Source organism: Anabrus simplex, chromosome 1 (genome assembly GCF_040414725.1).
Source record: "Anabrus simplex isolate iqAnaSimp1 chromosome 1, ASM4041472v1, whole genome shotgun sequence".
Taxonomy (NCBI): Eukaryota; Metazoa; Arthropoda; class Insecta; order Orthoptera; family Tettigoniidae; genus Anabrus; species Anabrus simplex.
In genome coordinates, this window is record NC_090265.1 from 132,387,980 (window position 1) to 132,406,088 (window position 18,109).

At 41.6% G+C, this 18,109-nt stretch overlaps 1 protein-coding gene across 1 annotated transcript in view; it reads left to right on the top strand.

Annotated features, from left to right (window-relative positions):
• The window catches only part of LOC136884825 (synaptic vesicle glycoprotein 2B), a 134,385-nt gene extending 117,689 nt beyond the window's left edge, over window positions 1-16,696 (top strand). The window contains exons 9-11 of the mRNA XM_067157116.2: window positions 1,010-1,169; window positions 5,558-5,685; window positions 12,911-16,696. Of these exons, the coding sequence (XP_067013217.2) occupies window positions 1,010-1,169; window positions 5,558-5,685; window positions 12,911-12,966 (344 nt within the window). The 3' untranslated portion in view covers window positions 12,967-16,696. The remainder of the gene's footprint in view (window positions 1-1,009; window positions 1,170-5,557; window positions 5,686-12,910) is intronic.
• Window positions 16,697-18,109: the final 1,413 nt, after the last annotated feature.

Sequence of the window (18,109 nt, forward strand, 5' to 3'; positions counted from 1 at the left end):
AGTTTGGAAAACACCGGGACGAAATAACAATAGTGAACGGACAGGGAAGGGAACTACGTACCTAAATCCTTAATGGCTGGCAACCAGGTATTACTTAATTGATAGCCAGTGTCCCTGTTGAAATTGTTAGGATTTCTACGTATTTCCACAGCTTCCCGTATAATCCTGGACCTGGAGTGTCTAGTGTGGGTAGGAGCTCGAGCATCTTGGAACATGACCCGACGATAGAGCGTGCTCAGCTATTACTGATTTGTCTGGCTGGTTGAGACGAAACCGAGCTCGATAGCTGCAGTCGCTTAAGTGAGGCCAGTATTCGGGAGATAGTAGGTTCGAACCCCACTGTCGGCAGCCCTGAAAATGATTTTCCGTGGTTTCCCATTTTCACACCAGGCAAATGCTGGGGCTGTACCTTAATTAAGGCCACGGCCGCTTCCTTCCCACTCCTAACCCTTCCCTGTCCCATCGTCGCCATAAGACCTATGTGTGTCGGTGCGACGTAAAGCAACTAGCAAAATAGATTGAGACGAATATTACGTTCATGTTCCTTGTTACGGGTACCAATGGACCGGCATGTTTGTCCGATGTATACCTTACCGCAAGTACAGGGAATTTCGTATACCCCAGGATGTAAAAGTGGGGACAATTTGTCCTTTGTTTTACTCAGACTGTGAGCAATTTTAGTGGCGGTGCCAAACACGGTTTTTATATTGTGTTTCCGGAGTATCTTGGCAATTCGATCTGTGGTGTTGTGAGTGTAAGGCAAGTAGGCAGTTCCCTTCACTTCTTCCTTCTGTGAGCTTTGCTTGGTCGTTTCTCTATGAATCTGAAAATCGCTGTAACCATTAGTTAAAGCACTAAATTTTGACATTTTATTTCTTTCCTTCTTTTATTTTAAAATTGGAGAGATAATCTGAATAAACAATAACAATATTACGGCGAGCTCGTCAGCTTGTATGTTCACATACTGATTGGCGCATTAACACAGAACTCATTAGAGGATGTATCTCAGTTTCCAGCATGGTGACTTCAGGACTGGGAGGTATTGTACTCTACTTCATGCGCTCCCCAGACAGCGTCCTAGCTCTCTCCTGCATCTTTGTTGGTCTCTCAACGATGTGCGTCAGTGTCGTCAACAGCATCGTTGTCGACCTCTTTCCGACACAGCTCAGGTAAGTCTGCCTGCCCCAAACCTTTCTTCTGATATAATAATAATAATAATAATAATAATAATAATAATAATAATAATAATAATAATAATAATAATAATAATAATAATAATAATAATAATAATAATAATGTACGTCTTCAGTATAGACTGTTATGCCTTTCAGCTCAACAATGTTCAGTTTTTAAGCCACCAAGCTCGATAGCTGCAGTCGCTTAAGTGCGGCCAGTATCCAGTATTCGGGAGATAGTGGGTTCGAACCCCACCGTCGGCAGCCCTGAAGATGGTTTTCCGTTGTTTCCCATTTTCACACCAGGAAAATGCTGGGGCTGTACTTCAATTAAGGCCACGGCCTCTACCTTCCCACTCCTAGCACCTTCCTGTCCCATCGTCGCCATAAGTCCTATCTGTTTCGGTGCGACGTAAAGAAAAAAAAAACGTTTTTAAGCCTCTGTAAATTAACCAAATGCCTCCACAATCTTCTATTTGTAACAAGATCTGTGGCCTCATTTAGTTCTATACCCCTTATCTTTAGATCATTAGAAAATGAGTCTATCGCCTCCTTGGTCCTCCTCCATGGCCGAGTCCATTATTCTTCTAGGTAACCTATCCTCCTGTTTTCGTCTCACGTGATTCCACTGCCGGGGCCGGTTTATGCGTATAGCTTCATCCATCCAATTCAATCCTAACTTAGCCTTTCTCTCCTCATTCTAAGTCATTGTTCTCACCTGTTTTTTTTTCATGTCTGTTACTTCTAATTTATAAATAAGATATCTTGAGTCCACTTAGCTTTCACTCCCGTACAGCAAAGTCTATCTGAAAACTCACCAGTGTAAAGATTGTGTCGTTCTGGAGCTGACTTGTTTATTTTACAGGGTATAATGTTGATCGCAACTGCGAGCTCACTGCTTTAGCATTGCTGCACCTTGATTGATCTCACTTATTATACTACAGTCCTGAAATAATAATAATAATAATAATAATAATAATAATAATAATAATAATAATAATAAAAATAGTTTTACTTCCCATTAACTACTTTGAGGTTTTTGGAACTAGCATGATGCTGGAGGTTTGTCCATAGGAGTTATTTTACATGGTGATCAGTAGCGTAACCAAAATCGACCGATTGGGGGGAGGGAGGTTATAATTACAAAATTATGGTAGAACACAATGAAGGTACTCGTGCCTGTGTGGTGCATGCATGCTCGAGTGTCATAAGAACACTGATACAAGTAAATTATGGCACAAGTAAATTAAGGCACTAGCGATACATAACAAAATCTTATATTAAAATACAGAACAAGAAAAATATTATCAAAGTGAATACTTTTACGGCGAATCCAACTTACAAGGCAGAAAATAGATTCAAGAGATCTGTTGGTTTTACGATTTTCTCTGTCTGAATATTCGAAAGAGCCAACCCTTTGAGTCGACTTTCACTTGTTTATTGCCAGTTTCTGTTTATTTTCTTTTATAAAAATTCCATTGGGGGGGGGGGGGGTCTAACCCCCAGTTACCCGCTCCCCTTGGCTACGCCTCTGGTGGTGGTAAATCTACCGATACAAGGCTGCCACATTAGAGCACGGTGAGAGTTGTCCTTGCTTGTATTCAGCCACTCGTGGCAACATCATGTGTCTGTTCTAAAACACTTATTTACTCATAAAATCGAGAAAAATAAGATTGTCTTATTTGGTGGATCTTTCCCCAAACTTGTAAGCGCTTCTATTTTCACCAAGCTCAATAAGATGGCGTTATGTTCCCTAAAATAGAAGTTGAGAGGTCCATACGCACTGTAAACTGAGATGAAACACTTCGTGAATGTGATAATCGGCGTTGAGTCTCAGTGAGTTAGGTACTCACTCAATATTTTCCACCGGTGAGAGTGGAAGAAGCCAAAACACTCACTTTAAGGTTCGGTCAGATGAACTCACTGAAGGAGCTTGATAACTCAGTCGTGTTTTCAGTCTTCAGAATGATTTGCCATGGTTTTCCATTCCCCCGCACTAAGGTGAATGTCGGGACAGTTCCTAGTATAGGCCCCACGGTCGCCAACCCTCTGACGTTCTCCGCACATCTCCTTCACCATAAAAAATATCATGGCCTGAGAGACGGCCTCACTGTCTAAGAGGCCCGCCTCCCCCTTCAGGGGAGGAATGAAAACATTTGAGTAAGAATAGACTAAGGGCGATATCGCTCTAGGATGCCAATGGGGCGCCACGGTGCAGTTGCCAGCATATCGTCCAAACACAATGTATTAATTTAGTATTCATATATCGTACTTGGCTTCCCGCTTCCAACTTAGCATCACCAGTAACCAAGGCGCCAAATGCGAATGCTACTGGCATTCCTGCCTCGAAGATGAAGACCAAATCAACATCGCAGCACTCGCCAGTCCATGAGTGCAGTGTATTTATCTTTATTTTGAACTTGACATCGAAAGGCTAATATTTGAAATTCAGTCCCGATCACCATTATAGGATTCGTTTGCTGTCGAGTACATAAACCGGGTCTTTAAAAAACGAAACTGAGAAGAACTTGTGGGAATATTTCGAGGAGATCTTTCTATATCAGAAAATAAAGAATTAGGTAAGAAGCATTTCTATGGCTTCTGTGATTCGCCCTGTGGGTGGGGGCGGTAGAATAACACCCATGGTATCCTCTGCCTGTCGTAAGAGGCTAATAAAAGAGGCTCCAGGGGCTCTGAACTTCGGAGCGTGGGTTGGCGACCACGGGGCCCTTAGTTGAGACCTGGCATTACTTCCACTTACTTGTGCAACTTTGATCTATCCTATCCGACCTCCTTTGGTCAACTCTTGTTCTTTTCCGAACCCGGCGCTATTAGGTTTCCGAGGCCTAGCGAGTCTTTCATTTTCATGCCCTTCGTGGCCGACATCTTCATTTTTCAAAGAGTCGGTTTCCTTCCATTTTTTCTCTCTGATTAGTGTTATATAAAGGATGGTTGCCCAGTTGTACTTCCTCTCAAAACAATAATCACCACCACCACCACCAGGGCTTCTGTGGGGCCGCTTTCCAATGTGACAAACTTGATTCTAAACCATTTTTGTTCAGAAATCTATATAATCCGCATATCTCACCACTTAAGTCTTGAGAGCTAAATCTATTTTCTTAGATCAGAGTATATTTTACAAAACATTTCGCCTATAGGACGGTAGTCTACGAAAGGATGCACAACAATGTCCGTCTTTATTTTTTTTTTTACCTACGCCGCACGTACGCAATTACAGAGGTCATCTCTTCATCAACCACCTTGACACTACTACTTGCTCGACTGGTATCAAAGCTAGATTATGTGGCGTCCTTTCTGGTTACCAATAGCTGGGCGCTGTGCCATCGCTTCCGTTGTCATTGCCACGGCATCCTAGTGCGATACCACCCTAAAAGGTCACAATTTGAAACCTGGTGTCTGCAACCAATAATTCTTGAAATAGGCAGTTACAATTTTTATAGTTCGTGCTCTATAAAAATACCACAGGTCATATAACTTATATTAATAAGATAAAGTAAGCTATCAGGCAGAACTGATTACGTTACTGGTATTAATCCACACCAACTACTTTTATTGTTTTCGGAGATATTATTATTATTATTATTATTATTATTATTATTATTATTATTATTATTATTATTATTATTATTATCATTAACAAATACATCGCAATTGGAAAATATCCCGGTGGCAATGGTCACTTACAGTAGTGTGATAATAAAGTAAAGTTAAAAGATAATTACCCAACAACAACACTGCAACAAAAAAGTACGACAAGCAATTCCACGGAAATGAAATATTACAAGAAATACTACTAGTTTAACATTCTAAATCACCGAGCTCGATAGCTGCAGTCGCTTAAGTGCGGCCAGTATCCAGTAATCGGGAGATAGCGGGTTCGAGCCCCACTGTCGGCAGCCCTGAAGATGGTTTTCCGTGGTTTCCCATTTTCTCACCAGGCAAATGCCGGAGCTGTACCTTAATCAAGGCCACGGCCGTTTCCTTCCACTTCCTAGGTTTTCCTATCCTATCGTCGCCATAAGACATATCTGTGTCGGTGCGACGTAAAGCAAATAGCACATACGATTTCACATACAGCTTAAGTATTTCTAGTGCTTAACACTACGGCGTATAATATAGGTTGAGCTTACTACTAGCTTAATATTACAAGTGACAACAAAGTTAAGTTAAAAACATTACCCAAGAACAAGAACAACAACAACTACTACTACTACTACTACTACTACTACTACTACTACTACTACTATTACTATATTAATACATGAGTACAAGCAATTCCATGGAAACAGATGTCGAGGTGCGGGAGTATGTTCGGGAGAATGTCAGGGGTCTAATATAAATTGATGTTCACTTTTTTTCAGAGCTATGGCAGTGTGCCTGTCGCTGATGTGTGGTCGCCTGGGCACGATAGTAGGCAGCCTAGTGGTGGGGCAGCTCCTAGAACTGAGCTGCGGCGCTGTCTTCTTCGTACTCAGTGGCATCATCCTCGGTAAGTTCATTATCTATCTCGGATGAGGCTGGAGTATCCTCAGAGAGACTGGATGAGTGGCTATATTTCTACAAAATAGAACGCAGAGAATTAGGATAGGTGAAGTGTCATCTGATCCTGTGATCATTAAGAAGGGAATTCCTCAGGCCGGTATTACTTGAGCTTTATGTTTTCTTATATACAGAGGGGGCCAAAAAAGGTATACACATTTTGAAAAGATATATCTATTTAATATATTACAAAGCTCGACCCAAAAACAACAGTACTGTGTAGTATAATTTTCTGTAAACAGGTCTTCTTCTTCTTCTTCTTCTTCTTCTTCTTCTTCTTCTTAATCTGTTTACCCTCCAGGGTCGGTTTTTCCCTCGGACTCAGCGAGGGATCCCACCTCTACCGCCTCAAGGGCAGTGTCTTGGAGCTTCAGACTCTGGGTGGGGGATACAACTGGCAAGGATGGCCAGTACCTCGCCCAGGTGGCCTCACCTGCTATGCTGAACAGGGGCCTTGTGGAGGGATGGGAAGACTGGATGGGACGGGCAAGGAAGAGGGAAGGAAGCGGCCGTGGCCTTAAGTTAGGTACCATCCCGGTATTTGCCTGGAGGGGAAGTGGGGAACCACGGAAAACCACTTCCAGGATGGCTGAGGTGGGAATCGAATCCACCTCTACTCAGTTGACCTCCCAAGGCTGAGTGGACCCCGTTTCAGCCCTTGTACCACGTTTCAAATTTCGTGGCAGAGCCGGGAAGCGAACCCGGACCTCTGGGGGTGGCAGCTAATCACGCTAACCACTGCACCACAGAGGCGACCGTAAACAGACCTACCGTATTTTTAGGTAGATATATGTATAGGCATTTGTTTAATGTCAAGTAAATTAGTGTGAAATTCAAACGCGGATATTTTCTCTGCTGCGTGCCGTGCACCGCGCCAGCTCACGTTAGTGTACTGCATTGCTATTGCATTCAACAGAAGATTGTGTTGTTGTGTAGTTTATCTACAGTAGTAGCCGTGTGGCGCATCAGTGGTAGAAGATTGAGCAACAAGGGCGGCTACGTTATGCTAGTGTTGCTAAAACTAGTAGAAAATAATATCAAAACTCACAACTAAAAACTAGTAGCTAAATTAATATTCTAATGAGTCTCAGAATTCACGCCTCTGGACAGCAGGTGCCTGTGATGACCGCAGGAGGGTCACCCATTTTTAGAATGTGTTGTTAACAGGAATTATCACCGTATCTCGAAGTACTGTATAACACTGATGTTTACTCAGTTCTGCTTGGTGTCATCGAGCAGTGCACAATATGGAATTCATTACTTCTCAAAAGGGTAAACTAAATGTAATGTACAACGGTTATAGGTTTTATAAGCAGAGAGAAAACTTGTCGGGTAAATACATTTCGTGTGGCTATTGCTAGCCGAGTGCAGCCCTTGTAAGGCAGACCCTCCGATGGGGGTGGGTGGCATCTGCCACATGGCCACCCGGGAGCTGGGTGTTTGTGCTGTCCCCAACATCCCTGCAACTTACACACCACACATAACGCTATCCTCCACCACAATAACACGCAGTTACCTACACATGGCAGATGCCGCCCACCCTCATCGGAGGGTCTGCTTCATAAGGGCTGCACCCAGCTAGAAGTAACCACACGAAATTATTATTATTACAGCCCCAGGACCATTGGAATTAATCAATGAAGGTTATAATCCCCAACCTGGCCGGGAATCGACCCCGGGACCCTCTGAACCGAAGGCTAGTACACTGACCATTCAGCCAACAAGTCGGACACTTGTCGGGTGAAACAGTATGGTTTCGTCATTTAAAAAAAAAACTGTCATCCGCGTGTGCCGGTAAAGTTATTGCAAGTGACAGTAGCGTTTTAAGTGACAACAGCCCACCAGTGTGTACCTGATGTCCGTGGGTTTGTCAACCACCTTTTGCGTATACTTTGTGCGGGTTACACGACAGGCCCATCTCTTGAAAAGAGAGGTACCAATTACAAGATAGCACGCAGTTCCAACTGGCGCTAACAACGGACCTTTTCGCACAGTTCCGAGTTAGTTTCCAAACATCTACAATCATTATGTGGGCAGGGTGGACATTTATCCATTCAAAGAAGAACTGGCCCGCCTCATGAGTTTTGAGACCGGCTCAGGTGAAGAAACCTACTCTCACTAATCCTCTTCTTGGAATTGTGAATTTTGATACTTGTGAGTTTTAAGACTCGTGAGTTCTGAAACGATACGCAATGAACAAATGAAGCCAAGATCATCGTATGATGTTCTGTAAACATGGCGTTATGCTAGCGTAACGGAGCCAAAAATATCGTTTGAACAGCGCAAAGTAATTTTGAAGTGGTATTGGAAAACTAAGAAAGTTGTTGAAGTTCAACGACAATGGAGACGTGTGTACAGCAAAAAAACCGCCAATGCGAGTGAAAATTGCACGCATTCGAGACAAATCTGAGAGTCGTGGTACCATATGCGATGCTCAAAAGGGCAGATCTGGGAGACCTAGCACAGCAACAAGCTCCACGTCCTCGGCTGTGGTTTTCGAACGTTTCGATCACTCACCGCAGAAATCTACAAAGCAATATGCGCGTGGGACAGAGATTAGCAAAACCAGCGAACACCGTATTATTAAAACAGCAAAGTTGAAATTTTCATCCCAAGACTTCTGCATGCTTTAAATGAAGATGATCCTGATCGGAGAATGCAGTGCTGTGAGTGGTTTTGGAACATGGTGCAAGAGGATGAGGCCTTCGTAGGGAAAGTTGTTTGGTCCGATGAGGCACGATTTAAGTTAAACGTAGGTGTTAACCGGCATAACTGCGCCTGCTGGGGCGCGAACAATCCACATGTTTTTGTGGAAAAAGCTGCTAATTTACCTGGAATTAATGTTTGGTGTGGGTTGTCATCTGGGGTCTAACTGGACCATTCTTTTATTAAAGAACAGTAGCAGGCCAAATGTACCTGAATATGATACGCTCGTCCGTCTTACACGCAATTCGCAGACTTTATGGAAATGAGGAATTTTACTGTCAACAGGATGGTGCACCACTACATTACAACCGAGATGTCCGTACGTACATTGATGCCAGTCTTGCAGGGCATTGGATAGGACGAAGAGGTCCGACTGAGTTTCCACCGCGTTCTCCGGATCTAACTCCGTTGGATTTCTATCTATGGAGAACTCTTAAAGATGACTTATACCGTAGAAAACCGGTTACACTGGCAGCAGTTCGGGAAGAAATTGAAACGGCATGGGCTGCAATCACTGAGGACACTTTAGCAAACATTGCTCCGTCAGTAGTTAAACGTACTCAGAAGTGTATCGACGCCGATGGTGGGCAATTTGAGCAACTGTTGTAACTAGAAAACAGGAAAAGTCGAAGATGATTAGTTGTTCTGTTTGGGTGAATTCAGCTTCCTTGTGTTAAACACAATTTTGTGTTTGTTTGGAATGTGTATATATTTTATTGGCCCCTCTGTATAAAAATGATGCGAGTAAGGTACTGGTATCAGAGACAGAGATTTTTGCGGACGATATTATACTATAAAGAGTAAGTAAGTAAGTAAGGTACAAGACTGTGAACCATTGCAAAAAAAAAAAAAATCTCGACAATGTTGTGGTAAGAACATCAGCCAACGGTATGATGGTAAATGGGGTGAAAATTCGGGTTGCAATTTTCACAAGGTGGAAAAGACCTCTCCCTTTAAGGCGACACTCCGGAGATAAAAATCGATATTTTGGTCATTTTGGCGAAAATTTTTAATGACTGAAATTGAAAGGATTAATTTTCTTGTCACGAAGTTATTCCGCTGAATTCAAACAACTTATCACTGTAATATTGCTTTTGTTTGCCAATTGTAATTTTACATTTAAATCCCATTTTCTCCCATAATATTCTGCCAAATGTAACAAAATTTCTTTGGTATATGTATCACAGCTATATAATGAAACCTGCATATGGAATTTTGGAAATTTTTCAAGTAGTAGGGATTTTAAGTCCAAAATTTTAGAACGTAAAAATTACACAAACTTTAGTACAATATATCTCCTTATATAAATCATGTACAGAAAAAATCGATACGTAGTGCTTTTAAAAGAAGTATTATCTACCTAATTACGAATTTATATTAACACGTTAATAAAATTTCATGAAAAAAATGGAATTAAAAATTTTAAAAAAATATTTTGGAAAAACTATTAATTGTGTATGAAAGAAATGTTTCTTGATATCTCTACTTTTATGTAGGTGGCATTCCCACAAAGTTTCGTGTAAACTCATGCAATAGCTAAAAATATAATTTTATCTCCGGAGAGTCGCCTTAAATTACTGCATTGACGGGGTTAAAGTTCCTCATGGGGATCATTGTAAATACCTTAAATACTCAGGTGTTACTATACGGAAAGGTCTTCATTGGGGTAATCACATTCACCAAAACAACCTCATATTTAAATGGACTTTACGCACGATCTGCTCGTCTATGGATTCTTCTACCATCTGAAGTGAAATTGGTTCCTCTTACCCACTTCCTCTACGCTGTAAAGAAAATGTATATATAAATACATAGAAAACCCGGCGTGCTGTACATAAGTAACTTCTATTAATTAGAACTTCAAGAATAATCTTTACACCGGATGAGTTGGCCGTGCGGTCAGGGCCGCGCACGTGTGAGCTTGAATCCGGGAGATAGTGGGTTCGAACCCCACTTCCGGCAGCCCTGAAGATGTTTTTCTGTGGTTTCCCATTTTCATACCAGGCAAATGCCGGGGTTTACCTTAATTAAGGCCGCGGGCGCTTCCTTCCCACTCGTAGGCCTTTCCTATCCCATCGTCGCCATGAGACCTATATGTGTCGGTGCAACGTAAAGCCCCTAGCAAAAATAAAAAAAGGTGTTAACGGAGCTATGTTTGTTTCCCTACTGTATGTACTATATTCTGTCTTCTAAAAAGTTGCTTTAATATAATTAAAGCGATGCCCTAAAATACAAGTTTGTTAGTATATTTTAAATACTATATTCAGCATAAGCCCGTAGATACATATGATTCAATTACGCGCTATATATGTTCAAAAATGGTATTCTCTATATCTCGAAATTTCGATAAATCGAAATAAAATTTAGCTCCCGAGGTGTTTCGAGATATCGAAGTTCTGCTGTACGTGTGGGAATGGAGGCACTTCGATGTATGTGGGGCTTACCCTTTTTCCATATACTCATACCCCTCTACAATGTAACATGTACAATTAAGGAAAAATAAATAAATAAATAAATAAATAAATAAATAAATAAATAAATAAATAAATAAATAATTTGCCCATTGTTTTAGTTTTCAGGATAAAAAGTGCGCGAATCCAGTAAATGCGTACAATTTAATGGCCCCATTTTAAAAGATTACATATTGTAAAATAAGAATAGGCTTGTAGCCCTATTTGAAGTGAAAATCTGAGATGTATTCAGATCAGCTCAACTGGTCTACTAGTTCGGATGTGATTGAGTGAGAAAGAACGGGCACCATATTCATTTTTTGGAAAATAATTTCACAAATACTGTAATATATTTTCAGATCAATATTTTAAAATAAACCAAAGTTATTCATGTGATAATTCCCTCAAAGAATTTTTGCAAAATGTCATGAAACTCCGTCCATCCGTTATTTCAGTTTTATATAGATACTGCTCATTTGTGTTAGATGGAGTTCTTTTAAACCAAAGGTAGCGGATTCTAACATGGCAGAGATAGTCGGAATTTTGAAGGGCGGAAAATATACATTCGACACACCACGTCGTACGATGTCGGCCTGTAAAAGATCTCTGGTAACACACTGGGTGTTTCCCCGACTAAGTTAGTTAAAACTCTAACGACCGAGGCAGATTCGGAGGCCTAGAGTAAAACGGTACGCGGGAATTGACGAGAAAACAGCCAGATGGCGTCAATATCAGCACACAGTAGCTGAGGCCATGCGATTATTATTATTATTATTAGTATTATTTCTTAATTCATTTACCGTCCAGAGTTGTATTTTCCCTCGGACTCCGAGAGGGATCCCACCTCTACAGCTTCAAGGACACTGTCCTGGAGCGTGAGACTTTGGGTCTGGGCATACAACTGGGAAGGAGGACCAGTACCTCACCCAAGCGGCCTCGCCTGCTATGCTGTTCAGGGGACTTGTGGGGGGATGTGAACATCGGAAAGGATAGACAAGCAAGAGGGAGGGAAGCGGCCGTGGCCTTAACTTAGGTACCATCCTGGAATTTGTCTGGAAAAGAAGTGGGGAAACCACGAGAAACCACTTCGAGGATGGCTGAGGTGGGAATCGAACCCCCTCTACTCAGTTGACCTTCCGAGACTTGGAGTGGACCATGTTCCAGCCCTCGTACCACTTTTCAAATTGCGTGGCTGAGCCGAGAATCGAACCCGAGCCTCCAGGGGTGGCAGCTAATAACACTAACCACTACACCACAAAGGTAGATATTTATTATTATTATTATTATTATTATTATTATTATTATTATTTATTTATTTATTTATTTATTACCGAGCTCGATAGCTGCAGTCGCTTAAGTGCGGCCAGTATCCAGTAATCGGGAGATAGTGGGTTCGAGCCCCACTGTCGGCAGCCCTGAAGATGGTTTTCCGTGGTTTCCCATTTTCACACCAGGCAAATGCCGGGGCTGTACCTTAATTAAGGCCACGGCCGCTTCCTTCCAATTCCTAGCCCTTTCCTATCCCATCGTCGCCGTAAGACATATCTGTGTCGGTGCGACGTAAAGCAAATAGCAAAAAAAAATATTTATTTATTTATTTATTTATTTATTTATTTATTTATTTAATAATAATAATAGTAGACACTTGAAGAAAGGTATCATATCATCAAAGAATGTTGAAAATGAATATACTGGATTGTTTCGAAATAGTTGTGGCCAGATAGAACTTTCATTTTCTTACTCACAAATTGTTTACTTCCTTGAAAGCTTTCTGCCAAGGAAGCTGACACAAGAGACAGGAAATAGTAGAAGTTTCTTTTTTTTTGCTATTTGTTTTACGTCGCACCGACACAAATAGGTCTTATGGCGACGATAATAGTAGTAGTTAACCGACCTGTACCTGCTCGTATATGGCACGTGAAAGCAGTAACTATGGTGCTGTTCTGTAGTACGCGGCCCGCTCTGCACTATGGACGGGAGAGTTTTAATTACCATGATTATTTTTAATGTGTGTTTCAGGTTGTGGGTTCATGGGCTTCTTAATCCCACGCTCTTCTACCATCTCGCTGGCGTGAGCTGAGAAGAAGTCATCGAAATCCGCTATACTAACTACGCAGATCGTTAGGATCCATCGCCGAGAGGACGAAAGTTTCACCTCCATTCTCGGAATACTCATTATAGAGACTGTGCCAGGCTAATGGAACCTACAGTGCAGTCCAAAACTCTTGACATTTACCAAGTGCCACCACAGTGCTGGTGAGAGACATCACAGTGGATAAGTTAAAACATAACGCAAGTAGACTAGCGATCCGTGCCATCTTCTACACTTCTAATAATGATTAAATTGGTCAAGTTGTCATTCCTCAGCCGGCCGAGCACAGAGTTTATCAATATATCCCACTTGCAAGGGATTTATTTGAGTTGCACTAATCCAATAGCAATTAAACCTCGTTGGATGATCAATTAAAGTATCAAAAACTTTAAAATAGTAATTACTACTACTAAATTTGTGTTTTCCTCCCCTGAAGGGTGGGGGCGGGCCTCTTAGACGGTGACGCCATCTCTCAGGCCAGGAGATGCTCGGAGAAGGTGAGTGGGTTGGCGGCCGGGGCCTATACTAGGAACTGTCCCTGCATTCCCCTTAGTGCAAGAGAATGGAAAACCATTCTTAGGACAGCAGATGGTGGGGACCAGCCCCTGTCCGTTTCCCGAATACAGAAGCGCACCCCTGCTCTGCTCGGTTGGTCGCTTTGTTGCTGCAGGTTTAAATGGAAGATGGTATATCGAAGGCATCGATCCAAAAGATATCGGAACATCGCTACAGACTTGACCTTGTTTTGTTACATCGATTGTCCCCAGCATGACGAAATTATTGATTCTGAACAGGAACCCGGAATTTTCCTCGTTAGTGATAATAAAAAATTAGGGTAAAGGAAGGTATGTTCGTGATACAGGTAAGTTCGTGGTATATCTTGGAATAAGTATCATGTGTACGCTAGAGCGATGAAGACCAATGAAAGTAGCCAGAGACATCTGCTGAGAACTCAGGGAACTAGTAGTAATGTTTAAATGCTTAGTCTGCAACAGGGAAGTTCATGATACTTATTCAAAGATGTATCACGAACTTACATGTATCACGAATATACCTCCCTTTACCCTATGTTAACAATTATATGTAGATGATCAAGATATCATGCTACAGAAGTTTCATTGAAATCAGTCCGGTTCAAATAAAGCAATAACTTGTTAGTGCTGAGGTTAAGAATTGCACAAGCTTAGACTTACATCTTCCGCTACTCCAAGGGTCTTCAAGGCCTGTACGAAGAGGGTTTTACTTTACTTTTATAGCTGTACATGAATCAGTGAGCTTGGGGCGTGATTATGGTAATGAATTACCTGCAGGCTTCCCACCTAGACAGTCGAGGCTCTAATCCAGGTGGATTTCAGGATGGCATTTTCACCTGAAGATTCAAAAATAACCTGGGAAAAGCTGAAGAAAGCATCTGAATCAGAACTATAAAAGTACCGTAACTTTCTTTCTTTCTTTCTTTCTATCTATCTTTCTTTCTTTCTTTCTTTCTTTCTTAATCCGTTTAACCTCCAGGGTTTGTTTATCCCTCGGATTCAGGGAGGGATCCCACAACTACCGCCTCAAGGACGGTGTCCTGGAGCGTGAGACTTTGGGTCGTGGGGATACAACTGGGGTAGAGGACCAGTACCTCGCCCAGGTGGCCTCACCTGCTATACTAAACAAGGGCCTTGTGGAGGGTGGAGTTCGGATGTGATAGACAAGGATGTGGGAAGGAGGCGGCCGTAGCCTTAAGTTAGGTACCATCCCGACATTTGTCTGGAGGAGAAGTGGGAAACCACGGAAAACCACTTCCAGGATGGCTTAGATGGGAATCGAACCCACCTCTACTCAGCTGACCTCCCGAGTTTGAGTTGACCCCGTTCCAGTCCTCGTACCACATTTCCAATTTCGTGGCAGAGCCGGAAATTGAACGCGGGCCTCCGGCGGTGGCAGCTAATCACACTAACCGCTACACCACATCGGCGGTATGAACGTAACTACAGTGTGAAAACGGATCGCCTGCCAGAAATTATAGTAGAACATTTTGACCACTGGAACTATTAAGAAATGTACTCCATGGATGATGAGACGATCAATCCAATTCTTGAAGGAGCTGGCGGGCAGTTGATGGAGCCACATCTGTACCCAGTCACACATATCACTGTCGGCTGCAAATGTTTTCAGTTCCCCAAAGATGCGAAGATCGCATGGAGAGAGATCTGGGATGTAGAGAGGATGTTGAAGTGCTTCCCTCCCAAATCTCTGAAACATATTCACAGAGCTGGCAGTTTGCGGGCGGGCATTGTCAAGAAGAAGGATATTTCCATTTTATTACCATGCTCCGTGTTTTTGACATTATGGCGAGCCTCGGTTTCTGTATCGTGGCTTCATAGCGCCGTGCCTTGATTGTAGCCCCCTGTTCGAACTCAGTGGGATACATTTCTTAACAGTTCTGGAAATTATATTTGAGGTACGAAATGTTCTACTATACTTCATAGCAGGTAGTCCGCTTTCATTTGACTGTCTCTTATACTATTAATATCGTCATTGTGCCTGAAAAATCCACTATGTGACAATGTTGTCCGATGAATATTTACTCGAAACACATATGAAGAGCGTCTGTTCAAAAGGTGCTATTTTCACTTCAAATTTCTTTTCAGTATTTCGTCCGATCGTGGGTATGTTCCATGTGCCTTTTATTATACGTTTCCTAGCGTTTTTTCACAACTTTCTTAGTGTGGAAATAGCGGCTTTTGAACAGACACTCCTCATGTGTCATTAAGAACAAGAAGATCCGCACAATATTGAACAGTAGACGACAGAACCTTACCGGTCCGAGTTCTAAGCTGAAATATTTCACATGGCGGTTTTTCTAAGCATACGATGAAGTATTTTATGCGAATGTAAAATAAACATCTGAGAACTAAATTTACAATCCTACCATTTATTCATTGCGAAGTAATGTGAAATAGCCAAAGCCAAGGCCCTTGAAGGAGTGTAAGGTAAAAGCCTCCACCAACCGTAACCTCGGTACTAAGTGAGATACTCGGTACTAAGTGGCTAGCTCTGTGCCAGACTGCTTTTGCCCCCAGAAATTAACTTGGTACTCACTTGTAGAGTAGGGTGAGGGAACCTTTCGAACAGTGGAAATCTTGTTTTCAAAACTGTTCCACTTCCTGACGGGGAATTGAAACGACACCTTATCGGATGAACCGAACAGGCCTTTACCATCTCGACTAAGTAGTTCCTAATGTAAAATCCTTTAATATTGAAACGGAATAACTTATATTTTAATAAGTTAATTTCATAAATAATACTCATTTTAAAATGTAACTATATCCTTCTATTCTATGTAGGATTAGAAAATCTCTTCACTTCCACATATTTTAATTTCTTTTGTGGAAACTTCAAATAAAACTAAAAATATCTCAGTCTTTTGGCTGGAATGTAAATTTGAAATCCTGAACTAATTAGTGAACACAATAATAAATCATTTGAATGTTAACTTCGTGGAATTTAATGTGCTAAAATAAATTAAACCCTCTGCATTAGTAGATTTATTTAATCGGAAATAAAATAGCAAATGGGTCTATAACAAGAGCTGTTTAAATTTTTAAATTCGATTCTAAATTCATAATCATGTTCCAATTTTTCCCATTTATTCAGAATATATACACTATTTATTATACATTTAATTGCATATCGTGATTTCTAATTTTCCCTGAAAGATGATTTTCCAGAAGATTCGGAAGAAAGTGCACCTCCTTCTAAGAGTAAAGGAATTATTTATCTGAAGCATTCGTGTTTTACAAACGGCGAGTATTAATGATCTTACAAGACAGTATCATACAACTATTATTGACTAATAGAATGCAGACGGAAATGTCTTACTCAATAAAAGGTTGGGACTGTACTGTAGGGGAAAGTCGAATGACCATTTGACATGTACGTTTGATATTATAAGCTTTGATTAATAAACTAATTCAAACAAGACTCAAAACATTCTTTTGTCTTCCAGTCTACATACAAGGGATGTCTAATAAGTACAGTGAATGGACCGACACTGCTTCCATGCGTATGTGAATAGAGAGACACCTCGAGAAGCACCACGCAGCGTTGAACACACGGAGCTGAAGCAGGTAAGTCAGATGCTGCCAGTCGAACGTAGTGCGTGTGAAGGCACGTGGCATAGTGCAATGGAGCAACGCATAAACATCAAGTTTTGCAAAGAACTGGGAAAACGGCCACCGAGACACATGCGATGTTGGTGCAAGTGTACGGGATAGCAACCGTAAGCAGAACATGTGTTTATGCCTGGTTCAAACGCTTCAGGGATGGACAGGAAACTCTTAATGTTGCATCACATCTTGAACATCCACCGTACTCTCCGGATCTGGTGCCTGCAAACATTTTTATGTTTCGCCGCCTCAAGGGAATCCTGAAAGGCATACATCGTGCAGACATACCGGACATCCAAAGACGTGTGACATCATTGCTTTGATTGATTCCAAAAGAGGACTTCACTGCAGGGGCGCAGCCAGGTATGAAGGTTACTGGGTGTTAGAACACTTCCCCCTTTGAATTTTTACAAAAAGAAAATGGACAGAAACTGACAATAAACAATAAACTAAACAAACATTCAGAGACATAATTCTAAAACCAAGAGATATGTTGAATCTATTTTCTAAGAAGCCTCGAAAATTGGATTTTAGATTGTAAACTGAACATACAATTAGCTGTAAAACTGTTGACCTTGATCGTATTGTTCTTGTTCTGTATTTTAATGTAAGATGTTAGAAGAGAACTTACATTCATGAATGAGAAAACTAAAGCGCTTTCCTCATGTGCGCACCCATTGTACGGATATGACCCTGCCGACCGAAGATTGAGGTCTAGGAGGAGTTTCCTGAATACAAACGAAGATCTAAACGAATCTGCTCAATCCACAAGGTTGAGATTATGGAGAACTAGAAATCCTCAACTTGCTCGTTGGATGCTACCACTTGAACACCTCCCTCCAGGACATGAGGAACATTGGTCTTCTTGGACATCGTTGAACAGGCTTCGCACTGGGGTTGGTAGATCAAGAATCAATATGGTAAATTGGGTCTTTCCTGGCACATCCAGGCTATGTGAATGTGGTGAAG